We start from the raw sequence: 27,130 nt of genomic DNA, 5'->3' as shown, positions 1-27,130 counted from the left end.
GCACAAACATATCAATATAGTCTGCTGGATTTGTTTTGGGTTTTGTATGTATATGGTTTGTATTGGGTGACCAATTGGGGGCTCATGCCTGGGAAAGGCTAACCCTGCCTCTCAGCAGTCATTATCGCCTGCAGCTCTTTGCAGGGTGGACTCGTGACTCCCTCTGATGACCACTGCTCAGGTGCTGTCCATGTATTAGAAGAGGTGGCCTCGCAGAAAGCTTCCTTGCCATTCTGGCTCTTATACTATTTCCACCCCACACATTTTATCTTATAGTTACTTCTCTCCTTTCTGTGACCAAAACACATGACAAGAAACAATGTAAATAGGGTAGGGTTTATTTGGTTTCTAGTTTGAGGGGATGCAGTACATCATGGAGAGAAAGGTCTGGCGGAAGCTGGAAGCAGCTAGTCTGTGGCTCCAGTGCTCAGGAAGAGAGTGAACCATAAGTGGGATCAGGCAATAAAATCCCAGAAGTTTCCCTTAGTGACCCACTTCCTCCAGTGAGGCTCCATCTCCCAAAGGTTCCACAGCCCTCTCCAAACAGAGTTAAACGTAAGGCCCAAATGTTCAAACATAACACCTTCCCTCCTTTAGGCCGTTCCAGACACAATGAAAAAGTGATGGCTACACCTTCTCATGAAGTGCTGGGTGCCCCTACCTGCTCCCTGCTGAACAGAGTGGCACACCATCACTAAGCAACAGGGCGTGGTGGCACAGGTACTCAGGAGATTGGGTCCTATATTAGTCACTCTGCACACACTGCCTCCACAGGCTGCACAGTGCCAGCGCTGGGCTGTTCCCCTATACAGACAAGCAAACTAAAACTCACCAGTCCATCAGCTCACAAGATGCAGACCTGAGACCTGGGCACTCTGGACTCACCCAAGCACAACAACCCTCCTTCTTCAGGAACACAAACATCCCTGGCTCTCATATCTTCCTTTGACACCAACTTCCACCTCTTTCTGGTGCTTCCTCTCATTGCTCTAACTGTGTTTGAGGAATGAATGATTTCTTGTCCCCACCCTGTCTCCAGCAAAGACTTCTCCTCTGCTTGCCTCATTCTGACCCTCTTGGAAAAGCTTCTGTGGACTCTGCTGTGAATGAGATCCATCTTTCCCCACCCCAAGAGGTTACAGAAAGTGAGAGAAAGCCAAGGGGATGATGATGCCAGTGGACTGCCTAATAACTCAGAATCCATTCACATGCAGAAAAGTAGAGATCTGATGATTAAATGCTTCTGTTTAATAAAAATACAGAAGTCATTAACAGAATCAACAGAAGTCATTCTGGTGGAGAATCATCTTAGTCTCTCTCTCTCTCTCTCTCTCTCTCTCTCTCTCTCTCTCTCTCTCTCTCACACACACACACACACACACACACACACACACACACACACACACACACACACCCTTGCTTGTCCAGTGGAGCCCTCTGACATTCCTCCAGGCTACTGACTCAGCAGAAGCTCTTTCATAAGAAGCTCCAATTCCACTCTCTAAATTTCCTGAGGTGAATCCCAGTTCTGTCTACTTTAGATTGTTCAGAGTGGCATTCTCAAGGGCGTCTCAGGTTGCCCCCTCCCCCGTGCCCTCTGCCTGTGGCCTTCTTGAGCGTAACACTACTGTGTCGTCCCTCCTTGGAACAGCTACCACTCCTCTGTGAGTTCTTCCCAGGTCTCCGATGGGGGCAGAGTCTTCTCTCTCCAAGCCCCAAGTGCATCTGTCTGTGTCTTCCTTCCATTTCAAATAGATAAGATTCTATCCACATCTGCCCATCTCCATCTGCCTAGGACCACACCTGCAATTCTCCCTCACTGCCCTGCTCCCAGCCAGGCTCCACCATGACCATTTTCCCATGGTGCCTCTGGACAAAGTCCAGTCCTACCAGGTTCCCCCAGATGGGTCCTGCCTTCCTTCCAGCTCACCTCTGCTGACCCTGCACTCAGGCCATCACAACTGATTCCAAGTTTCACAGAGTCACTGCTCCCTCACTCTGGATTTTTCCATAGTTGCTCTCATGGTCCAGCACTTCCTCCATGCCTTTTGTCTTGCTTGATATTCATGTACCCTTCAGATCTCAGCTTTGACCTTATTTCCTCTCAGAAATCCTCCCTAAGCCACTTAATTGGTGACTACAATTACATGATTCCTTTTAAACTGGCCAATTAAAATGTGCTTATGTCCTGTAATATGGTGGTGGTGGTGGTGGTGGTGTGGTGGTGGTGGTGGTGTGGTGGAGGTGGTGGTGGTGGTGTGGTGGTGGTGGTGGTGGTGTGGTGGTGGTGGTGTGGTGGTGGTGGTGTGGTGGTGGTGGTGGTGGTGTGGTGGTGGTGGTGTGGTGGTGGTGGTGGTGGTGTGGTGGAGGTGGTGGTGGTGTGGTGGTGGTGTGGTGGAGGTGGTGGTGGTGGTGTGGTGGTGGTGGTGGTGTGGTGGTGGTGGTGGTGTGGTGGTGTGGTGGTGGTGTGGTGGAGGTGGTGATGGTGGTGTGGTGGAGGTGGTGGTGGTGGTGGTGGTGGTGGTGGTGGGTGTGGTGGAGGTAGTGGTGGTGGTGGTGGTGGTGGTGGTGGTATGGTGGTGGTGGTGTGGTGGTGGTGGTGTGGTGGTGGTGTGGTGGTGGTGGTGGTGTGGTGGTGGTGGTGGTGTGATGGTTTGAATAAGAATGACCTCCATAGGCTCATATATTTGAATGCTTACGCAACAGGTAAAGGAACTATTTGAAAGGATTAGAAGGATAAGAAGGTGTGGCCTTGTTGGAAGAAGTATGTCACTGGCTGTAGAGGCCAGGGCAACAGCAGGGAGGCCAGCCAGCAGGCTGCTGCAGCTGACCATCGGTGATGATGGGACCCAGAAACTGGAAGCATAAATAAATGATTCGTCTTTCATCAGCCATTAAAGATGTTCCTAGTGTGTTAAGAGGGGACTGTGATACCTTTGTGATAATGATGTCTTATGTTCACTGTTGATATTTTATTATTTTTGACTCATCATAGTTTCTCAATGTAAAACTGCTTAATTAACAATGAAAATTAGCCAATGTGTATAAGGTAAACTCAAAATACTATCTGTGTGTGTGTGTGTGTGTGTGTGTGTGTGTGTGTTTATGTGTGTGCACGCACGTGAGTACATTTGTGGTGTGTACAGATGTATGTGGATGTGTATGAAGACAAAAGGAGAATGTCTAACGTCCTGCTCAATTTCCTTGCCTTGTTTCTATGAGGCAGGGTCTCTCTGATTCTAGAGCTAGGCTGGTGGCCAGCAAGCTAGCCTCCCTGTCTCTGTCACCCTCGTCCCCTGCCCTGGGGTTAGAGAGCTGTGTCCAGCCATGCCGGGGGTTTATAACAGTGCCGGGGATCTGAACCCAGGTCCTCATACTTGCACAGCCTGTGCTCTTCCCACTGATCCTCTTCCCCAGTCCCTCCAGAGGTGTAGCAGGGCATTTACACATTTTTAAAGTGTACTAAAATGAAAGACTGGACGAGCACTTTGCTTCACAAGCATCAAGTCTCATCTGTAGAAGGGATGCCATTTATCCCACGGACTGGAGCTGAGCTGATTGAAGGGCAGAGTGGGGACTAGGTGTCACAGTGGGCTCCTGGACTTGTCCCCTCAGACTTCATCAGACTGATGAAGGGCAAGGATGTGGGACAAGAGATAGTGTACAGGGACCAGCTTCCATGGGTCTGGGACTGGAGGGAAGGACAGAAGTGACCAGATGGAGCAAGAGGATCTCCTTTCCAAACGCTCCACTCTGCATCCCCTCCCTCTAGCACTGTCCCCTGCTGACTGAATCAGCTCTCCTGCTTCCATCCTTTTCTGGGTTGCCAGAGGATCCCCATTCAATCTAGTGGTCAAGCTTATGTATGGCCCGCATCGCTTTCCCAAGCACTACATGTGTGTGATGAGAGTATTTGATGTTTAGTAGCTTAATCTTCAACCCCTCAAGCCTAAGCAAGCAAACAAACAACAACAAAGAAAGTCTTTTCCAGGAAGTAAGAGGGGCACGGTTGTTCAGAGTGGGGTGTGGGGGATGGGAGGAGGCAGGCTGCAATGCCTCCCATCTTGCCTGGCCCAGTGCAGTTCAAGACTTTTCCCACTCTGAGCAAAGAAAGGATGTTGCAGATGGTACCTTCTTCCTGCAATCACAACAAAATCCCGAGGGAAGGAGGTCTTGCTTTCTCCTCTCTTCCTTTCCTTTTCTTTCTTTCTTCCCTTTCTTTCTTTCTTTCTTTCTTTCTTTCTTTCTTTCTTTCTTTCTTTCTTTCTTTCTTTCTTTCTAAGTGCTTCTTATGGGCTGCAAATTACAAGTGAGTCTCTCTCCTTTCACCAAATCATCAACTGGTCCCTGAATCTGAAAGTGCAGCACAATTTCGTTGGGAGGATCCAAGAGCACGGGGTCGGTTCAGCCCCACAAGGGCTGTTCAGCTTTTAATTTCTGGAGCAAGACTCAGAAAACAGTAAAACACTTTTGTGGAGCTGTGAAGGTTGAGCTTCGCCGTTTGATAAATGAGCAGACGGGCAGGCAGCCCCTCTTTCTTCATTTGTGTGGATTCAATGAAGCCTGCCTAAAGAACACCACATGCTGTTCTAGCTACTGATCTAACATTCCGCAACATCCCAGCCTTCCAAACGCCCTTTAATTACTCGTGAATCCCACCCTCTTTCAGCTAGGGCAGACAGAGCTGGGGGCTTGGGGGACAGGGACAGGGGTGGGAAGCAGGGCCTTTCAGGAGAACTATGCTCTCTGGAGCTGCTGAAATGATTTTACGTGATAGAGAGTGGCTCATGTACATGGTCCAGCCTTGAGGAGACCCAGCATGCAGGGCACCATGCATAATTTTGTGGGTGGAATTTTTACAAAACAAAAGTTGTACGTATGCATTCCTGAAAAGACATGGCCGTGCAGTGGCCCTGTGGTAAGGTGGGGAAAGAGAAGAGGACAAGGAGGAACAGACACCCACAAACATCACTGAGCACCACGCATTATTGGAGGCATCTTTCTCTTGGTATTAAAAGTGACCCTAAAACATCCCCCAACTGAGACCTGGGACCCAGCTAGTGATCTAACTGCTGGGCTCACAGCCTCTTACCAGTGGAAGGGACGTGAACAGGATCCCACTGACCGTCTTTGACCTTTATTCTCACTAACTCTTGGCACTGGGGAGCAAGCAAAGTGCCCATTAATTGTTCACAAATCCTCAGATATGTCCTCTTGTGCAATGCCTCAAGAGATACCTCCGGAGCCATGCAGCCAAGGCCCTTAGTTCCTCTCCTCTACAGACAGGCTTCACCTTGGCCCTCATCATACACCCTCCATTGCCTTGGTCTCCAAACTTAGCCACCAGGCTTTTTACTGTTTCCACAAATCCAGCCCAACCTCAGTGGGCAAAAATTTGCCACCAGCAAGTGATCTAAATGAAATTCCAGGGTGAAGCTGGGCAGTGGCGTTGCACGCCTTTAATCCCAGCACTAGGGAGGCAGAGCCAGGCGGATCTCTGTGAGTTCCAGGAAAGGCGCAAAGCTACACAGAGAAACCATGTCTTGAAAAAAAAAAAGAAAAGAAAAGAAAAAAGAAAAAAAAAAGGAAACTTCAGGGTGACAGAGCAAGTATGAATCCTCCCACACAAGAGAGGAGACAGGATCCTGGGTAAGGAATGAGTCAAGGATGCTGGAAGCTGTTCTGAAGGAGAACTGTGGCCCCAGTTCAGGGGTCATCTGGGTGAGGGAAAATAAAAGCTAGCAAAACAGAGGTTGAAATTGAATGCCACAACACACTATGTTTTATAAGTCTCCACCGTGGAAATGTTTAAAGAAGAGCAAGAGATGATCCAGGTCAGAAGCTGGTTAAGGATCTGATCCCCATCAACTCAAATCTGGAAGTAAAGAGTGGTAGTCACTCTTTTTTTTTCTGACAATAAACTCAGCCCCCATTTCTGAGGAGGAAAAATTGAAGCCTAGTGGTGAGTGTGGATAAAGACTTTGAAACATCCGACCTCTATGCCTCCTTCTCCAAGTGTTTGTAAGAGCAGTTTTGCATGGGGCATAGGGATCCAGTCTGTATGCACACACACATATACATATGAAGTATTACATATACATATTTCCTGGATGTCACCCATTTACACATGAGCTTTGAAGTTCGACTTCTATAGAAAATTCTCCAAGAGAAGTTCCTACAAGAAATTCATATGGACTGCAGGGAGATAGAAATAGACTTTTGAATCACGTGTGTGAATGGATGAAGGAGCCTGTGAGGACCCTGGGGGAGGGAAGGAACAGTGAACCATGAGGCAGGTAACGTGGATGAGCATTCAAGAGGTCCAAACATCCAAGTGCGAACCAGGGATTGTCCTTAGGTTGACTGGATGATATGTCACGTGTGTGTGAGAATATGAGTTTCAGCAGACTGATTTAGTTAGAGTGGGGTGAGTTACATAAGATGCAGGTTAAGTCAAAATATGGAATAATCGCACAGAAGATAATAAGAAAATTGCGGTGGTGATGGCAGTGAGCGTGATGTGGGACATTTTTAGAACAATAGTTTTCAAAATTGCTCAGCAGGAAGAGCATCTAAAAGGGTTGGAACCTTCATGTATTAGGGATGATACGTTAAAAAAAAACATGAAGTATTGGAGCCATGAAGTGTTGCTATAATAAAATGAAATAATAATTGTCACTAGCAGGCACTGAGTGTTTCTCATTGCTGACTCTGAGCTAAGTGGTATTTGTAGTCACCCCTCCATGGTTGTTCTCATGATTCCATTTTACAGACAAGGAAACTGAGCCCAGAGCTATTCAACTGTCTGGGCTCTTGCAGACAGTTAATGCTGGAGTTGAACTTCAGACCCAACTAACATGGGTGCTTCACTAAGAAAACCAAATTAACAAGCTATGTATGTTGGTGCAAAATCACATGGACATTTGATACCATATTCTAAAGGCTAAGGAAAACATGCTAGCTTTTAAAGTGGAAAGACACTCTATTTGTATAATTAATTTTTCCTTCGAGTGAGGCAAGATATCATTATGAAGACCCCTTGGTATGTCTTCAGGACATTTTCATCTCCTGTATCCGTGGACATGGGAGTGACCCCTCCTCCCAGGTCAGGGCAGGAAGGAGATGGGCAGAATGGATGGACTCTCAAGGGGGACGTCTTAGTTCTGTCTGTGTTTTACATATATGTAGCTGTTAATCACAGATCCCCAAACACACTTGGCTGTCCCCACCACTAAGCAAGGCTGACCCCAAGAAGGAGGAGCCACCCCCATAGTCCAGCCTATCTGTGACTTCTAGTACTCACCGGAAAAGGTGAGGTATATATAAATAAATGAAATCCATACAAATACAGCCCTCTAAAGCCTGACTTCCCTTTTCCTGGTTTCTACACATCTTACTGATGTCAGCCCACCACACATCTCAGGTAGTTCAGGTGTGGCAACCCTGCCACCAAATGCATCCACTTGGGAAAATGCCTCCCTCCCTCTGAGTTTTAATGTCCCTGTCTGGAAAATGACGGACTCATACCAAGAGATCTCTAATCTCCCTCATAGGTTACACTCAGTGAGTGAAGAGATTGTTAGCAGTAATGGACCATGTTCTCTTCTAGTTTCGTGCTTACAGCCAAGTGCCATAAAGGAACTGGAGTCACCAGCAAGCCTTCCTGGAAGAGAAGTTTGTGATGCTAAGTGGCCTCTTTGCGCACTCAAACTACACTGTCAAAACCATCTACTGCCTTTCACATCTCTACCTTCTTTCTAAGAGCCCCACAGTTTGTTGTCTATAAGCTGTGTCAGCCTCAGAGTCTTGAGTGGTCATGACCCATCTGCGCTACTTTTAACTGGCTTAGCACCTGAGAGTTGACAGGTGGGTCCCACTATGGTGACTCAGCTTCCTGTGTTCTGACTTAAAGGTACTGCAAAAGCGACATGCATTTGGGAGAAGCCAGGCTTTGCATTTGCATTTTGAACTGTGATCTTTTCCAGGTCAGAGACAATGTGGGATGATGATCTCTTGTGATGCTGAACAGTGGCAGGGAGTGTCAGCTATAGCTGGCCATGTGACCATGAAGCAAATAACTAGGATTCAATGGCATGTGACACTCTTCAATAGACCACATGAGATATTCAACAACTTCTTAGAAAGGATGCTTTGCTGGGGTGATTTTGCCTGACTGTAGGGTAAATTAGTGCCCTAAGCATGTTTAAGGTAGGTGAGGCTTAGCTGTGCTGTTCAACAAGTTCAGTGTCCTGAGCACACATTTAACTGATGATATTTTCAGCTTCCAATAGATGTATCGCCATATAGCCCCACTGTAGGTCAAAGGGCATCGTCATACCCTACAGTTCTCTGGGCCCTGGTTCCAGGTCATAACTGAGACACAAGTATCTGGGATAGCCTTATAGAAAGAAAAGTTGCTAGTTCCTGCTCCTCTTTCTTTCTAACCAATAACTTCAGATAAAAGTAAAACTTGTTTTTAATCCACCTGCCAGAAAACAATTTGTTCAGAATATAGCTCAGCAATACATTAAATTATATATCTGCCTATGTAGGTTCATACATCAGGGAAATCAGTGATTGCAAAGCAATAATACCGAGCAGGCAGGAGGAAGGAGGGTTGTTATAAGGTGCTCACGGGTGAGGTGTCATGATGTCATTTAAAGGTAGCTTGATTAGTTGCAAATGTAGACTGTAAATTGCAGGCAAGCACTAAAATCGATTTTTTAAAAATCATAACTGATATGCCAAATAAGGAGCTAAGGTAGAGCCATATAAAATGTCCAATTAAAATAAAAAGGATAAACTGTCTGCTGCACAAGCTTGAGGAACTGAGTTCAAATCCCCAATATGGCTAAGTACAACTGTAGCCCCAATGCAACGGAGGAAACAGTGGATCCCTGAAGGTTGCTAGGCAGCCAGTCTAGACAAACAGTGTGCTCCAGACTCTGTGAGACAACCTGTCCCAAAGGATGAAGTAGAGAGCAGCAGAGGAAGACATGGCTCCACACACATCAAATGTCCATGTGTACACACCCAAACATGACCATAAGACACACACACTTACTCACAAGGCACATCTCAAGAGGCTGAGAAAGTAGGATTACCACAAATCCAAGGCCAGCCAGGCCTATACAATAAATCTGAGGCCAAACTGGGCTAAATGACTAGATATTAATTAAAATTGCTAATTAAAAATAATTAATTAGGGCAGGGAGGGGGAAATGTCTTGGTGATTAAAGTACTGGCTGTGTAAGCATGTACTTGTACGCATGAGGACCTGAGTTCAGATCCCCAGCACCCACGGAAAAGCTGGGTGTGGGGGGCTGGAGCTATGACTTGGTGGAGAGTGTTTGCTACTCCTGCAGGGCTTGGTTCCCAGCTCACAACCACCTGTGAGGATTTTGCAGCAAAATATTACAACAAAGTCATCGAAGTGTTTATTTTAGTAACTTCATAAAATAAGAATTAAGATGTTTTAAAACTTTGTTATGGGCCAGCGAAATGACTCAATAGCCCAGCCTGACGGTCTGAGTTTGATTCCCAAGACTCACAATGGAAGGAGAGAATTCAACTTTGACAAGTTGACTCTGATACTCATCTATCTATCTATCTATCTATCTATCTATCTATCTATCTATCTACCATCTATCTATTATCTATCTATCATTCTATCATCTATATCTATTATCTATATCATTCTGTCATCTATCATTTTATCTATCATTCTATGTATCTATGTATCTACCTATCTATCTACCTATCTATCTATCTATCATCTATCAATCAATCTATCTATTATCTATCTTTCTATCATCTATCTATCTATCTATCTATCTATCTATCATCTATCATCTATATTTCATCTATCTATCTATCATCTATCTATCTATATATCATATATCTATCTATCTATCTATCTATCTATCTATCATCTATCTATCTATCTCTGTCTCACACACACATCAAGTAAGATGTAATTTAAAAATTTAAAGTATATGAATTATTTAAAGTTGGTGGAGAAGAGGGGCAGGGGTGGACCAGGACCAACTTGGGGAGATTAGACTGACCTTCCCGAAGCTGGCAGCATTGACAGGCTGGGTGTCATTCTTCTCACAGAAATCCAGGTAGTGCATGTAGAGGGCACTACGAGGGATGCAGACGCCTTCAGCAATCTCATAGTTTTCCTCCAGCCTAGAGAAATAAACACCCAGTGAGAAGAGCAACAATGGCAAACCATGTCAGGTCCACTTCCTTCCGGTCTGGGAAGGCTTCAGAAACAGTTCTGTTCCTCTGTGATGAAAAACTGGAGCCAACATGGTGAAGACCCATGGGGTCAGCAGGTCCCTCTGCATTTGGTCCTGGTTGCTTTTCCAAATTCCCAGCCCCTCTCCCATGAGCTGACACTGGCTTGGCCACACTGACTAGCTAGGTCCCTTCAGACCTTTAAATGCAGGCTAGATCTGCAGGTGCCCTGCTCAGCCAGGCTCAAGTCATGCACTCACTTTGAAGCTCTGTCTAACAGGAAGATGTCATGGACGGTGTGTCAACACCCTGGAGATTCTTGGCTTGACAAGTAGAGAGGAAATAATCTGAGAAAACACATGGGCAAGCAGAGGTGGCACAGCTGGATGGTCACAGGTCATTGTCAAAAGGGATACTTCATGATCCTAGTAGAACTGACCTCTGACTATGCTAGGGTCTCCTTCCTCTGCGCAATTTCAGGTTGATAGTGCTACATCCCATACTTCAGTGAGTGCAGGTTAGTGGTTCTGTGGGAGATAGTGCTACATCCTATACTTCAGTGAGTGCAGGTTAGGGGTTCTGTGGGAGATAGTGCTACATCCTATACTTCAGTGAGTGCAGGTTAGGGGTCTGTGGGAGATAGTGCTACATCCTATACTTCAGTGAGTGCAGGTTAGGGATTCTGTGGGAGAGAATGTCCACTCTCTCAGACTGGTTCAACCTCTTTGTTTACTGGTTGGTAACCATGAGCAGGTTATCTAACCTCAATTTTCCTTTAGAAGTAATGACTGATAATTGCCTTTTAGGGTGGCTGTTGATATCAAACAAAGTGGTGTGTGGCATTATAAGTCCAGGGCCCAGATGTCCTGTGAATGACATTGGAATTCCTCAATTTTCCTTTCCATAAGACACTTTGGAGTACCTATGTGTTCCAACTCTGTGGTACATAGAATAAATCTAAATAAGTTTTGAAGGTTTTTAAAAAGCTAAACAGCAGAATTTAGGCATCAAAATGATTTCTGTGTCCAATGACATCGACCTGTCAAAAGTTAAATGCCTCTTCCAACCTCACTGCAGTGACACATGACACCTTGGAGGTTTCTCTTTGGATTCTCCCTTCAGAGCCTGGAGCACACACAGCTCATTAAACTCACCAGCAGGAAACATTTCTCCTATGATTGGATTTTTAGGGAAAGCACTCAAAAGACAAAACCAAAAACAAACAAAGAAATCAAGTTGAAGGGACAAAGTGATGAATACCTCTTTCCCCAAACTTTGTTTTGTTGTTGTTGTTAAAATGAGGCACGATTCTTAAGCAGTGGAATAGATGTCCTCAAGCAGCTTTAAACTCACTCTGAGGGCACTTGCCAGAAGTGGTCCAGCACTGTCGTAACTCAAGTGCAGTGAGGACACAGCCTCTCAAGTGCTGTGAGGACACAGCCTCCCAAGGTGCCCACTTGGAAGGGGTGGCGCTCATTGAGCTCATGCCAACATAACACTGAAAGAAAAGTCGCTCAGTCATTTCAAAGCTCATGTATGAATCTGACCCCAGGGACTGAGGCAGGTGGCAGAGCCTAGTGCTGAGGGGAGCTGGCCATCCAGTCCACTGGCCTCTCCTGGGATTGGGTAGGAGTATAGTTCCTGCTGACTCTCAGGTTCCAGTCAATACCTTATGCAGTCCATCTAGGTGACCAAATGGCCAAGGCTGGGGGAGCAGGCAGTCACCTCAGAGTCCCTGAAGTCCCACATATCCCTTGGCACACGACAGGTGCCTGGTGTTTGATGGGTGGGTCTTTCTAATCACTTACTCATTCGTCATAAGACTCATTGATCTTATCACTTGCCAGGCACTGGGGCCAATCATGGTGAGCAAAATGGTCTTTGATGGCATAGAGTGAACAGATTCACAGTAAGCAGGGGGATAAAGATGAGATCTTTAATTCAACACACATTTGCTGAGGGCTTAGCAGTGTTCTCAACATAAGGAAACAGATTAGCATGGCCCCTGAATAAGGATGATATGCGTACTCATGAAATGGTCCACATTAAAAATACAAAGTAGGGAAACAATAGTGATTAAAATGAAGTCTTCTACACCAGCTCACATGTCCTCAGTGTCACCAAGTTGAAGTCTCCCTGGGTTCCACCAGGGAAAGTGGCTTCATGTACAGGACAGGTTTCTTGGGTTTGTCCTGAGCTTTGCATCTGAGATGAATGAAAATCAGTCTGCAAGTTTAGCCAAGACCCCGAACTGCAACTCACAGCATTGTTTCCCTGTAACTTCAGAGGCCCAGCTGAGGCTCAGACTTTATAGGGACCACGTAAGCAAGGTGGCTGTCACCAACGGAGGTCTCACAGACAGGCTTTGTTCAGCCCGAGCAGCAATGGCTCAGCTTTTAAACCCCAGGACTTTGCAAAGAAGAATCTGGATTTCTGGCTTCTTATGAAAAGGCTGAAGTCTGGCAAGCCTGGACCAATATTCCCTCATGACAACAATTGGCCAGGGTGACATGCGCCCCGGGGTTGGCCGGGGTTGGCCGGAGTCCTCACTTCTCCCATCTTTCTTACGCCAAGTCTCTTTTCTGTGCCTTCCCTGGCTCCTGTGGGCACCTGTTTCGGCATCAAACATAACCTATGTCCTGGTTCACTTTGGGGAGAAAGACACACAAGAGTAAGAATATGTAAATCTATAAACTCCTGACCACAGATGCTGTGAAGAGGGAAACACTGGTTAGTGTGCAGACGGGAATGGATGATGCTTTCACAGAGGACTTGGGATTGAATTTCGTAACAGAAAACAACAGCTCATATTCACAGAGCTCATTCTAGGTGCCAGGGTTTAATTCTCATGATAATCACATAAAAGTCAGGCATGTTGACACATGCCCGTGACCCCAGCACTCAGAAGGATGGAGTGGGGATATGGGGTTTGCGATGAGTTTGGGCTCCCACAGTGAATCCAGGCATGGCCTGGGCCACATAGTGGCAACCTGACTTAACAAGAAAACCCAAATGAAGCAAAACAAAATGGAGAAACCATATGAGGTAGGCATTATACTGATCTTTCAGGTTGAGAAACTAAGACTCCAAAAGTAAAATTCATTTGCTTATGTGACCAATAATTAAGAGACTTTTCTCACTAGAAAACCTGTTCTACCACAGTGGCTGGCAGAGGCTCCAGGCAGGGGGAACAACAGATGTGTCATGTGCTTTGAATGATGGGAACATCTGTCTGAGTGGGAAGAGGGGCTTGCAGAGGGGGATCTAGAAGGAAAGAATGGTGAGGACTGCAGAGAATCTTTAAATGATATGCAAAGGAATGTGGCTCGGCATACTCTCCTCTGCTCGGTGCTACCATAAAATGCTCTTTCCAAAAGATGGTGGAGTAGCATGCAAAGGATTGAGGAGCTAGAGAGAAGTCAGGAGCACATAATGCTCTTTCTTTCAGAAACCTCAGTCCAGTTCTCAGCAGTCATGGTAGGCAGCTCACAACCTCCTGTAACTCCAGCTCCGGGAATCCACCACCAACTCCTGACCTCTATAGGCATGTATATACATATGGCACACATTTGCACAGACACACCTATACACATAATTTTGTTTTTAAAGAGGATTGAAAAAATAAAGACTTGTGGGTTGACGAGATGGCTAGGTTTGAGAAGTGCTTGCTGTAAAGCATGAGCACAGAACTCCAGAGCCCATGTTTTAAAAATGAGCATGGAAGTGTGTGTATGTAACCTCACAGCCAGGGGACCTCTGGGGCTGGCCAGCCAGCATACCAAATGATGAGTTGCAAGTTCAGTGAGAGACTGTGCCTCAAAAACATAATGTGGAGAGTGACTGAAGAAACTGGAACAGGATACTCAATGTCAACCTCTGGCCTTCACACACACACACACACACACACCTCAGAGGCAAGAAGACCTGATTCCTTCTAGAATGTTCTATAAATCACAATAATAATGCTGTTGATGACAAAGGTTAAGAACATTAATGTAAAGTTTAATATGTTCTCTTAGCTAATAACAAAGTGTAAAAGAACACAAAAGAGCAAAAAAGTAAACCTCACAAGTTCCATCTTAGACTTTTGAGTGTTCCATTAAATTAACAAGGGTTTTGCTTCGATAGTTCAGGCCATTGTGTGAAACATTTTCCATTCTAATCCACAGACATGAGGAGTCAGGCAGCTGGGATTTGTTGGCGAGAAGAAAGTGTCCCTTTGTACTAACTATGTTCTAAGTTTATTTTGGCCTGAAAAATCCATGGACTCAGTGGGAAGACATGCTTCTCAAGCCATTCAGAATCAGAATGTGGGACACTTTTACATGAGAAAGTGCCTCAGCCCTTTCAAGGGACAGGAGTAGCGTAGCTAAAGGTGACACCACTTCTGAGGTGGATGACAAGCATAACTAACAAAGTTGAGTTAGTTAGTATTTTTTGCATGGATCAACAAACACATGGCACTAGTTTGGAATCACTATACTAGTTCTGGAAAGAAGTACTGGGCCTATGCTTTGTTGACTCGCATGGGAGGCCTTCTCCTTTCTGAATGGAGACAGAAGAGGGGTAGATGGGGTCGGGGGTAGAAGGGAGGTGGGGATGGAGAAGGAAGAGAGGAGGGGAGGAGAAAGTGTGGTCGGAATATAAAATAAAATGTAAAAAATTAATAAAAGAAAAGAAAACTGAGTCAAGATAGCATACAGGGTATATCTCCTTTTGTCAGACTGGGGATGTAGGCAGGATCCACAACAGATCTCAGGTTTCTAAAAGCTCAAAGGGGGTCCATTCTCCCACTGTCAGAAATGCCCCAAGATGGGCAAAGCTTGGGGGAGGTAATGTTTTCAATATGGTGTTAAAAACATGAATTCCCAAGCTGAGATTAATCCCAGTGCTCAAAAGGCCGAGGCAGGAGGATCATCATGAGTGTGAAACCAGTCTGGACTACAAAGTAATACTCTGCCCCACCCCCAGCCCAATTAACAAAGAGCACTGGCTCCAGGTGTACTCCTGGTCTCTTCATTCATTACGTGACTAAAGCCACAATCCCTGCATTTCTATTTGCTATTCTGTGGTCTGTTTGCCTGCTAAATCTGTCCAAGGGATCAAGATGGAAATACAGTACCCGGGGTGATAACACAGGACATGAGATGAACCCCTAGCAACAACAAACTATTTGAATCTGATGGATGAAAGCCATAGTTCATGCAGGCTGAGCTAATTAAGCAGTTACCTGTGAAAGGCCAGCGCCTGCTAACCCACTACGTTCTATCTGGTTTTTGTCCCTGTGACAGGAGCTGCTGAGCATCAAAGTATCCAGGTGGCTTATGACTATGAAGCATTTTAATAAGCTCTGTGAGTGATGGGTGTAATTGGCATAGAAGGGCACCTTTGATGCTTGATGGGTTCTGCAGGAATAGCATTGTGACACCGTCCCTCAGATGGCCTCGAAAAATCTAGAGGCTTGTATGTGTACTGAAGTTACTAATTGGAACATCCGCTCCCCTGATAGAGGCGTGAAAGAGAGAACGCAGTTAATTACTTCTCTTCATATCTGATGGTGATATTTTCCCTTTCCTCCCCTCCGTTAGAGGACATCATTAGCCTGACATGGTGGGTGAACAATGCTCTATTATACCTGGATTTTTTTTAACTACACATACACATATACACACACACAATTCTGGACTTCTATTTTCTTATCTTCTATTTAACAGCTGCATTGTATTTGAATTGAGCCCATGCTATTATGGACAGATAATGAACTTGGTCACCAGCTAATGTGAGTCACTATCTGAGACACACATTTTCAAAGGCAATCTCCTTGGAAGGATTCAGCCCATGGCCTCCTGGGACACAGGGATGCAGGGACGAAGCTTTGCATCAGTGCTCTCAAGGAAGAATGAATGTTGTGACATCTGGAACCTCTTCCCTTCTGAACCATGTTTTACCTGCAGCTTGTTATGTATACACAGGCTGTCAGTTCAAAGTGTCCCACCTCTTCAGTTCTCGGATACTTATCTAGAAATGCTAGAATAGGGCTACTTCACCAAAGCAGGACTTTAAAACTAAATTCACCAACTATAGTAGCAGAGACAGTCACCACCGAGATTGGAGACTGCATTGTTTGGTTTGTCTGTTTTGTTTGTATTTCAAGACAAGGTCTCACTATGTGTCTCTAGCTGTCCTGGAACTCACTATGTCAACCAAGTTGGCCTCGAACTCACAGAGATCCAGCTGCCTCTGCCTCCTGAGAGATGATTAAAGGTGCATGTCACTATGCCAGGCTTGTTTTGAGATCTGAGGCTGCAAACAGTTAAAAGTTTGCTGAGCAATCAGAGCAGGACAGTGCTCTACACCTTCAGTGGTTCCACATTGCCTTCTCACAGAAGTCCAGGTTCCTTCCCTGGGCATCTGAGCCTCTCTAGCCTTCTTTTGCCCCACTCCGCACAGATACCTCCTCTTCAGCTGTTGGGCTATTGCCTGTACCTGAAATATATCTTGCCATAGTGCACCCATGTGTGTCTGGTAGCAGCAAACCATGTACAAAACAGAAATGTTCTAAGATCAGAACAGAGCTGAAAGATTGTTGTCTGTGGCATCACAGCCGTCCTGAAAGCAGAACGGAGGCATTCCTTCTGTATATGAGGTGATGCAGGAGTGAGGTACCAACTGTGCAAGTGTGTGTGTGCGTGTGTGTATGTGAGTGTGAATGTGTGTGTGAGTGAGTGTGTGTGAGTGTGTGTGTGAGTGAGTGTGTGCATGTGTGAGTGTGTGAGTGTGTGTGTGTGTGTGTGTGTGTGTGTGTGTGTGTGTGAGAGAGAGAGAGAGAGAGAGAGAGAGAGAGAGAGAGAGAGAGAATAACTCATGGGAATCAGTTCTCACCTTCTATCGTGTGGGTGTAGAGACTGAACTCAGGTCCTTAGACGAGGTGGCAGGTACTTTTCCCCACTGAGCCATCTCACCAACCCACAAACATAAATTTTGGTAGCAAATGACTGCTACTAGCATGTTTATCATATGATACTTTAAATCATGGGGTTTTTTTTTGTTTGTTGTTTGTATTAAGAATGGGTGCATTCCCTGAACTTACACATTCACACCACAGCAACCATGTCATTGGACTGTGTCCTTTCCTCCTACGTCAGACTTAATTGCCTCTCATTTTCCTCAGGGCCTGAGGAGCGGTCAGCTCTATGATACATACCTCAGGTACTTCTGTGATGCTCACTCAACAACACAATGACCTAAGGCCTGTGCCTCAGAACGTGTGTTGGTTGCTAATGTGCGGCTATAGAGGTTCTGCCCACTCTGCAGTTTTATACTTCCATGGTGGCATCATCTGACAGGAGATGGAGAAATCACTGCCCCGGTATGCCCTGAATCCGTAGATCTGGCCAGTCCAGAGCAGAGGACTGAACAGGAGCTCTCTGCCATTGCAGTAACTGGTAGGCCCAGAGCAGAGAACAGTCTGACCCCTCCCCTGGCTATGCTTACTACTTCCCAGACGCTGGGTTCAGAAACATAGGTGCAGAAGTCTGCCCAGCCTTTGAGGAGCCACGTCTATTACTTATGGTTTTATTTTAGACATTGTCTAAAAGCATGGTGTCACAAGCTATCAATGCTTCTGTCCAGGAGGAGGCTGGGGACTGGTGGCCCCAGAGCTCAGAGGATTCTGACACACCCTGTCATGTGTCCTTTGTCTCCTTCTTCATTCATTCCTCATCTCTACCTCTCCTCACCTTACTGTGGTGAGTGGGGCCCCAAAGAACATCTCTGTGGGTCTCCTTACACCCTGGAGGGGGGGGCAGGGTTCTCCACATGTAGCAGCCGAAATAAGCAGAACATCAGATCTCAGTTCTCAGCAGAACCTCAGGCAGGAACCATGACCTGCTCTTAAATATTGTGGTGTTTAGTTTTAAAAGGTCAGTGTGCTGCAGCCTAGAATCACCTGGGGAAAGAACTAGAGGAGGGATGGTCTAGTTCAAGTTGCCCTGGGCATGTCTGTAGGTAGTTGTCTTTATTAGTTGACATCCACTGTGAGTGGTCCCATTCCCTAGGCTGGGCCCTGAGCTGTACCATTAAAAAAAAAAAAAAAAAAAAAAAAAAACCTAGCTGAGCAAGAGCAAGTAGATTACACGAGTGAATTCATCTCTCTCTCTTCTTGACTGTAGATGTGGGGTGACTAGCTGTTGGAGTCCCTGGCTTGACTTCAAAATGATGGACAAGAATTCTAAGTAGAATGAAACCTTTCCTCCCTATGTTGCTTTTGGATAGGATGTTTCCTAAATTTAAAGGGGGAGGAAGACAGAGAGGATGTGTGCAAACACCTACAGAGACCAAAAGCAGGCATTAGATCCTCTGGAACTGGAGTTGCAGGTGGCTGTGAACCACTCAAGGTGGGTGCTGGAATCTGAACGCAGGTCCTCTGCCAAGGCAGTGTGTTCTCCCGACCACTGACTGAGCTGTCTCTCCAAACTGCTCAGGACATTTTATCACCCCAACAAAACAGGGAGAAATATCAAAGTCTGTTTCTAGAATAGTGCCAGGTCTAGTTAGCTACTGGTGATTTGTGAGAACATTTAAAAGAGAAACACTAAATTTATTTAATTTTATACTAATATCAATATCAAGAGCCCACCAAAAAAAAGGGGGAAATGTTCCCACCTCCTGATGACCCTTGCCAAGCAAGTGACAGCTTGCTGCTTCATCTTCTAAGGATTGGGGAACCTCACTTCCTATGCCAGTGGCTGAGTGGGAAATTGCCCCCACCCTGAAGGTGCACAGGGCTCAGGAAGCGCACAGTAGTGGGAATGAGTGGTAGCAGGCCACAGAGGAGCCATGCATTGGCAGCAGGTCAGCCACCATGGCCCAACAGGCTGCTTTCCATTTCAAAATCTTCAGTGTGAATAGGGGTGATTGTGTGGCTGGGATTCCAGCGGCGCCCAGCACCCCCAGTGAGGTGGGATTTACTCACCCCCATGGCCGAGGATGCTGGAAAGGGTTTGGCAGGAGCTTTTTGACAATATTTGCCTGTTTTCTGCTGGAAGCTGCCTCCAGGTCATGTGGCCCCAGTTCTTTTGGGCTGCTTGGCAGTTATGTTATTTGTTCTTGGGGGAGGACTGGTGTCTCCAGGGTGGTGGGGAGGGGGCTCTGGAAGGGAGGGGCCAGAGGAGAAGCACATCATTCCTAACCCAGTTCTAGTAGCAAGCCAAATTGTCCCAGGGGCTGGGTGCTGTCAGCCTGGCACAGCAGCTCTGCTTCTCGACATCCCTACAGGTCCATGCCGCCACAGGAGACAGAGGACAGCGTGAAGGGCCTGGATGCCTCAGCCGTAAGATTCCTGTAGAGAGAGCGTCCTAGGTCTGTGTGTCTAAGCACTTTGTGCTGCAGGGCAAGATAGAGTTGCCAAATGTGTGATGGGCTGCAGTCCTATCGCTATCCAACATGTGTGCCAGCTACATGCCTGCACAGAGGAAGCCCTCTCCAGGGCAGCCAGAGGTCCCATGTGAAACCTTCTTTAGGGTTCTGTTTATAATTCAGAGGTGAGATTTGGACAGACCTAAATATCTATCAAGAGGAAAGGGACCAACTAAATTCTGCCGCTGTTCTCCATGCAGCACCGTGTGTCACTTAGAAGAGAATTCTCTTTATTTTTAAATGGGGGAGGGGGCTTGCAGGTATGTGCCATGGCAGATGCATGGGGGTCACTTGTGGCCTCTATAGCTCAGACTCAGATTGTTTGTTAGCTTGGTGACAGGTGCTTTTACCCACCGAGTCACCTCTCCAGCCTGAGGTTAATTCTTTATTGGCTAATCTGATGTGACATCACTAGTCCAGTGTAACATCACTAATCCAGTGTGACATCACTAGTCCAGTGTGACATCACTAATCCAGTGTGACATCACTAGTCCAGTGTGACATCACTAATCCAGTATGACATCACTAGTCCAGTGTGACATCACAATGATAAGAAATAAAGCAAGCTGCGGATCTATGGAGTTTGGCTGTCTGTGGGGGCAATAGTCTAATATAGCTGTGTGCCTTTTATAATGAGGATATAAATAAAATAAAATACAAATTAAAAGCACAATGCAAAACTCCTTAGGTCCATTCATGTAAATACGTACACACTCACACACCTTACTGGAAAGTTATTTTTAAGGAAGAGTAAAGTAACCACAGTGTAAATGGACTTCAGCCTAGTCTTCAAGTTAATTTTCTAACAAAGAAGTGTGTCACTTGTCCCAGTAAGAGCAGAAACAGGAGGCATCTATGACTATATGTATTTCCTGGCTTTTCTAAAATGCTAGTAAAATCTAAAGCTAACCAGGTAGAGTTAGACAAAGGAGAGAAGAGTGTGAAAAGTGTGCAAGCATTCCTGGATTTGCAGACAAAGAACCGATAAATCAGCTTAGATTAACCTCTGAGCTCCCAGGCAGCCAGGGTGAAAAGGGAGACACACTGTAAATCATATTGCTGTTTTCTGTGAAATGAAGGATGCATCCAGTTCCTTCTGAGAGACAAAGATTTTAGACTGAGACTACATTAGAAAAATAACTAACCACTCATGGGGATTTTATGGAGGGGGGGGTTTTAAGGTGCTCTTCTTCCTCAGGTTCAGAGGAACGTCCTACACATTCTCCCATGCACACTTCTCTCCTCGTCAGAATTTTGTTTTGTTTTGTGTCTTGCAACAGGGTATCTGTAGCGCTGGAACTTGATATGTCAGAGGCTGGCCTTGAACCTCTGATCCTCCTGCTTCACCTACTTACACGTAGGGATAAACAGCACAAGCCCCTCATCTGCATCACAACATTCTTTGCAGGTTGTACTGCTTGTGGTACCTTGAACAAGCCCAGCCTGCTCCCTTCATGGGATGCTGTTGTGTGTGACCAGACTGCTTCTCATGGTTAAGACCATGACAGTCACATGGAGGAGGGCTTCCGGGGCCAAGTCCCGGGCCGAGAGGAAGTTATCCTTGACAGAATACGAAGAACACTGCCTTTCCCGAAGCAACATGCCCTCCCATTGGCTTAGATCTGCTGACAGACCTCGGTGATGACAGGGAGCAGATAAGGCTTAATTTTGTGACTGACTTGACAGGGGCTTGTCTCTGAGAGGCTGTGGAGGCCTCAGAATTGCCCGGGAGGTCTACTGGAGCCAGAGTCAGTCTCCTCCCGAAACTGTTCCAGTGTCACATCATGTGACAACAGGCTGACTGTACCACTCTGTGCTCATCCTGTAGAGCGGAGAGCTGGGCTCCAGCCTCAGGCCACTGTAGTGGCCTGTCTGGATGCTCCTCTGCCCTGGTTTCCACAGGGTGTGGTGTCAGAGTGAGTCTGCTGTTTCATCTGTCCACTGGAGTATTGCCTCCAAGAGCTCGCCTTTTCTGCTTATCAGAATACTGCTACCACCCTGCCCTTACTGCCTCTAATCCCCATAGCACCCACCTCAGGCCAATGCATGCCTGGTTTAGTTTCTGGTCTCTTAAAAAATTACCATTGTGGATGTAACTCAATTGGCAGAGTGCTTACCTAGCTTTCCCAAGGCCCTGGATAAGCAGGTGTAGTACCTGGTCCAGACTTCAATCTCAGCACTCAGGAGGTAGAGGCCAGAGAGAGTTCAAGGCCAGCCTGGGCTATAGATCCTGTCTCAAAAACTAATTGTACAATTCTGCTTGCTGCTTCCTCATCTTTCTTATCCCAGAGTAGGACCAGCCCTGACACATAGTAGGTACTCATCAAGAATTACTTGAATTTAGTTAATGACTGAAGCTATATTAACATACAATATAAAGGAAGTTGGAGACTGATGTTTGATATTCTTAAATATATACTCTCAAATCTGCTTTGCCCCATGCTTGCCAATTCAAGGATGAAGTCGGTTGTAGAATGATCCACTTGACCTTGTATTTCAAAGAATAAACCACTGATGAGAACCAGATGTGGAATACAGGAAGGAGGCCTGTCCTGCTCTGGGTGGCCCTCTGTAGAGTCATACAGAAGGTGTGCAGAGGACCTGCCTAAGCTCCCTTCCCATGACAGGCACTGCCTGGGCCAGGCATTTCATCCTCAGGATGATACAATTGTCAATCCTTTGCACTGATATGTAAAATGAGGCAGGGGGAGGCTGAGGACCTGGCCCCAGGTTGTACAGCTAACCCCAGTGTGATGTCAGATTCAGCTGTCATGGCCAGCTGTTGCCAGGCAGGTGCCCGAGAATCACAGAAAAACAGATGCCACAAGGCGGGTTTCTTCTAGTATCTTTTTGATATATTTATTCTGAAATGACCTGGTTCAGGTCACTATGAAGACAATGTCAATGTCTTGCATCTCTAGAAATCCCCACAACCAATATCCTCTACGTGGATACCTCATTCCTAAGTTGGCACCATGGCACTTATGTGGCCATAACTGGCATGGTATTTGGAGACTGCTACAGAGGCAGGTTTGCTAGGGGAAGTAGATTTAGAGTTCCCCACCCTTTTGGCAGGGATGGGGAGAACAGCATCCAATATAGCCAGATTGACCTCAGACTCCCGGCACATAAGGAGAAGAGTTTCTAACCCTCTCGTTTCCACCTCCTCCCATGTGCTGGGGTTACAGCACGAGTTATCACATGTGGTTTATCTTGTGTGGGGGATCAAAGCCAGGCTGCCTGTGTGTTAGGCAAGCACTGAGCCAGATCCCCAGGCCAGTCGTTAGGCTGTGCTTGCAGAGACAAGAGGAAGACAAACAGGGTGGGGGGGGGGGACGACATTCTGAAGGACGTCAGCTCCAATCACAACCGTCAGCTTGCTGTCACCAAATATCAAAGGTGCCTTCCAAGACTCCTTCTAGGCCTTTTACTTGTCCCTTTTTTGTCTATGTGCTCCTTCTCACTGAAGTTCTGCTAGCAAGCTGACTGCGGGGACCTCTGGATGGCAAGCTGACTGCAGAGACTCCTGGTTGACAAGGTGAGATCTACCCAAAGGCCTTCTCCTCTGTTGTCTTCCCTTCCTCTCTGCACACATCAGTCCAAAGACTGAAACATGACTTTCCCTCAGCCATCAGCTTCCTTTCCCATCTGAGATCTTTCCTCAGTCCTTCCCAAGCACCAGGTTGGCAGTTAAAGATCCCCAGCCAGATTCCTGCCTCCTCCCACTTAAAAAACAGTACCCAACCAATGACGTAACTGTCTCAGTTTTATTTTCCTCCTCTATAAAATGGATCCAGCAGTACAAAGGCCATTGATTTAGAATGATATAGGGCATGTCAGTGAGCCCCACACAGAAGCTGGCAAGGAATCGATGTGAGCACCTTCCCCTCGCCAAATCTTTCCCTCCCCTTCGCTCCCCGGTTTCTTTGGGTTCCCCGAGCTAGACTGCTAAGAGGAGACTAGCCTTCAACTGCCAAGGTCCTCCGAAGGAAGGGTCTCAGGTCAGAGAGCTGCAGGGTTCATGGCCACAACACAATGTTCAAATAATGCCTTGAAAAGAGGGTCTTGCTATACATTTCATTAAGTCCAGGAATTTCAAATATTAAATGGAAAGTCATTTTAGAGGGTTACTTTTGTTAATGTTGCAGTGTTAAAATAATTATATTTCCAACCAACTATTAATTCACTCAGGGCTCCTAGGTTAAGGATGGACAGACTTTTATTTCTACCATTTACTAAAACTCCATCTATTGTAATAACAGGCTGTTAAAACTCAGTTAACAACGTTCACATAAAATCTAATCCTTACCAGTGTTTTGATAATGGAAAAAAATTTACTCCCAAAGAAAAGACATATGAAAACTCAAACCACCAGGCAAGATCTAAGGTGAGCCCTTTGCATTTACCTGCAAATTAAACAGGTTTCTGGCAGGTTACCAATGTCAGGTAAGCATGGCAATGTCTACATAGCCGAGTGATAGCCTGCCCTAGCTAGGAAGCTCGGGCGGCTCTCGCTTGCAGAAAGCAGACACTTACCATTGCAGAGTGGCGGGCGTGGAGTGTGGCTTGGAGGCTCTGTTATTTTCCTTCTCCTCATCTGTCAAAGGAAAGAGAAAGGAGCTGACGAGCTGGCAACAGGAGATAGTCAACGGCTGCTCGAGAACCCTGAGTTTCAAAAGGCCAGGTCTCTCTCGGATGCCAATGCCTTGAAACAACAACATCGTGGCATTTCCAACACGCTGGCCTCACTGCACACTAATACAAGGAGAACTTACTTTTATTTTTTCAGATGCGATATCACTGTGTAGCCCTCATTACATATGGAACCTGGAACTTACCATGTAGACCAGAGTATCCTCAAACTCAGAGATCTACCTGCCTCCCAAGTCCTGGAATTAAAGGCTTGTTCCATCACTCCTGACCCAGAAAACTGACTTCTACAAAAGACTTCTAAGTCCCTTTTTTATATGACAGTGGTAGGGTTAGTCTGACAAGCTGCCCTCTGTCGTCACTGACTACTAAAATGCACCTAGCCACTTAGACATCTTGGACATCTGTCTCTATGGTTTGAGGACTTAAATATATTGTCTTCACTCACTGCTGTGGACTGAACGTTTGTGTCCTTCTGGTATTCATTTAGGAATTAACTGACCCCCAGGAGCCGATGTTTGGAGGTGGGCCTTCAACTCCGTTGTGAATAGGATCAAAGCCTTCATGAAAAGGCCCCAGAGAGCCATCTTGTCCCTTCTGCCTCCAGCACATGCCAAGAAGGCTCCACCTCTGATCCAGGAAGTGGCTCCCAGTAGAGCCAAACCTCAGCAAACGCCTTGGCCTTGCCGTCTCCGGAACGTTTGAGGTATTTTGTTGGCGTGACTAGGACAGACTTAGACGTTCATCATAGTATGCTCTTTGTGACCCCAACACAGCAGACAATTTAGGACTGTGGAAGTTGTGTAGGGTCTGGAGAGCCAGAAGAGGCAGTGTGCAGGACAGAGTCATACAGCCTCTTTTGTAAAGGACTGGGTAGTAAGTAAGTAAGGTCTTTAGTCCAAGAGGAAAGTCAAGAACATTTTGTAGAACATTTTTTTATACTGACCTCAAATTCACGGCAATCATCCTGCCTCAGCCTTCTTGAGTGCTAGGATTAAAATAGGAGCCACTATGACTTACCTTAGAGTTTGTATAATAAGAAAGAAAACAAATCCCTCCCCCTCACACAAATGTGTTTGTCAAAGATTCAAAATATAGTAATAACAATAACTAATGTCTACAGTATGTCATATATATATACATACATATATGTCTACTATATATAATGAGAATAATAAGTTATTTGGGGCAGGTAACTTAACATTTCTCTTAACTGGGATTCCATGAGCATTCTCCAAGAAAGCTTATCTGTAAAAGTCACTTATCTGTAAAAGCTACCATCTAGTAAAAGAACCATCAGGCCAGCCAGACCCACAGGGTCCTGATTGCTAAGTCCTTTTAATGCAACAGTCAGAGCAAAGAATCAATCTCCGCCCACCTGAGAGCTGTTAGTCTTTCATTGAAATCCCAACGAGGATTAGTAAATGGCAGAGTCAACATAAAATTCCTTGATCCACAAATTTAGCCCAAGAAAATTGCTATAGTCTCAGAGAGTTTCAAAAGAAAATTATATACATGTATGAAAATAACATGATGAAATTCATTATTTCATACAATTAGTACATGCTAAGAACTTAGCTTTTAAGAAACAGGTTGACTGGGTGTCATGCATGCCTGTAGTATCCAAACCCAGAAAGCTGTGGTAGGAGAATTAACGGTTCATCGTCAGTGGAGATGGTCATAAGCTCAGGGTGACCTGAGTTACCCTGGAACTCCATGACAGAGGCAAAGAACAGGCTCCCGGAAGTTGTTCTCTGACCTCCATATGTACCTGTAGCATGCCCGCAACACAGATAAATGTGTGTGTGTGTGTGTGTGTGTGTGTGTGTGTGTGTGTGTGTGAGAGAGAGAGAGAGAGAGAGAGAGAGAGAGAGAGAGAGAGTCCATAGCTGGTTTGGTACATAGTGGGATGCTGCCTCAAAGACGCGCACGGCCCTGGGTTTCATTCTCAGCATCTCAAGCAAAGGGAAAAGAAAGAAAGAGATGAAAGAGAGAAAGAAACTATACCAACCAAACCTACAAATGTACTGAACAAAATCTGACACAGCCCGCTGAAGTGGAAAGGAACTCGTCCCTGTGAAAATCACTTAAATAAAACAAAAGTAAAGATGCTCTAAGATGCTGGGGCCAGCAGGGGCATCTGCCCTTTTGACATTGTGACATATGCTGTCATCTACCAGGTCTGTGCTCAAGAACTGTGCAGTCAAGCTGTGCCCTCCCCCGCCAATATCATAATGTTTTGCGTAAGTTTATGCTTTTGTGGCAGGCCAATTAACTATCCTGCGGCACGGATTCTATAGGCCACAGGTTGCATACACCTGAACAACTCTTCCCTAAAACCTTAAAATTGTTTCAGTGAAGTTGAGTCCAGAAAATATTTTCTCCAAGAAAGCAGATTGGTATCAGTATAATTCTGATTAAAATATGGGGTTGAGAAAAATGTTTTTCCACAATTAAATGGAATCTGTGAGAGACTCTCTGAACAGTAAAGGGTTGGGAAGAGACAGCAAACCTGTGACTGGGCAGAGAGTGGTGGGCTGAGGACAAGGTCATTGTTGTGGGTACAGAGCAGGGAGTGGTGTGGGCTTCTGAATTCCATACTGTACCTCTCATTAATGGGCCCCCAAATGGCTGTCTCTCTGTTTTGAAAGCCACCATAACTCAGCTAATAAAACCCGTGTCCATTGGGTGCTGTCTCCCAAACCACAGTATTGATATAAACACTAAGGGTTCTCAGGCACAAAGATGCCAGAATCCTCAACAGGGTCAACACTGTTCAGTGCCTTGTCATCCTGAGCCCTTCTGAATAGTTCTTGTTCCT

At 45.9% G+C, this 27,130-nt stretch overlaps 1 protein-coding gene across 2 annotated transcripts in view; it reads right to left on the bottom strand.

Annotated features, from left to right (window-relative positions):
- The window catches only part of Rfx4 (regulatory factor X4), a 145,636-nt gene that overhangs the window by 83,738 nt on the left and 34,768 nt on the right, over nucleotides 1–27,130 (bottom strand). For both annotated transcript variants that reach the window (XM_036169693.1, XM_036169694.1), the window contains exons 3-4: nucleotides 24,196–24,256; nucleotides 10,068–10,191 (exon numbers count right to left, since the gene is read on the bottom strand). In XM_036169693.1, the coding sequence (XP_036025586.1) occupies nucleotides 10,068–10,191; nucleotides 24,196–24,256 (185 nt within the window). The remainder of the gene's footprint in view (nucleotides 1–10,067; nucleotides 10,192–24,195; nucleotides 24,257–27,130) is intronic.

The sequence above is a fragment of the Onychomys torridus genome, chromosome 20 (assembly GCF_903995425.1).
Source record: "Onychomys torridus chromosome 20, mOncTor1.1, whole genome shotgun sequence".
In the NCBI taxonomy this organism is placed as follows: domain Eukaryota; kingdom Metazoa; phylum Chordata; class Mammalia; order Rodentia; family Cricetidae; genus Onychomys; species Onychomys torridus.
Note: the sequence above shows the minus strand (reverse complement) of the source record. Positions and strands in the feature narration are given on the sequence as shown.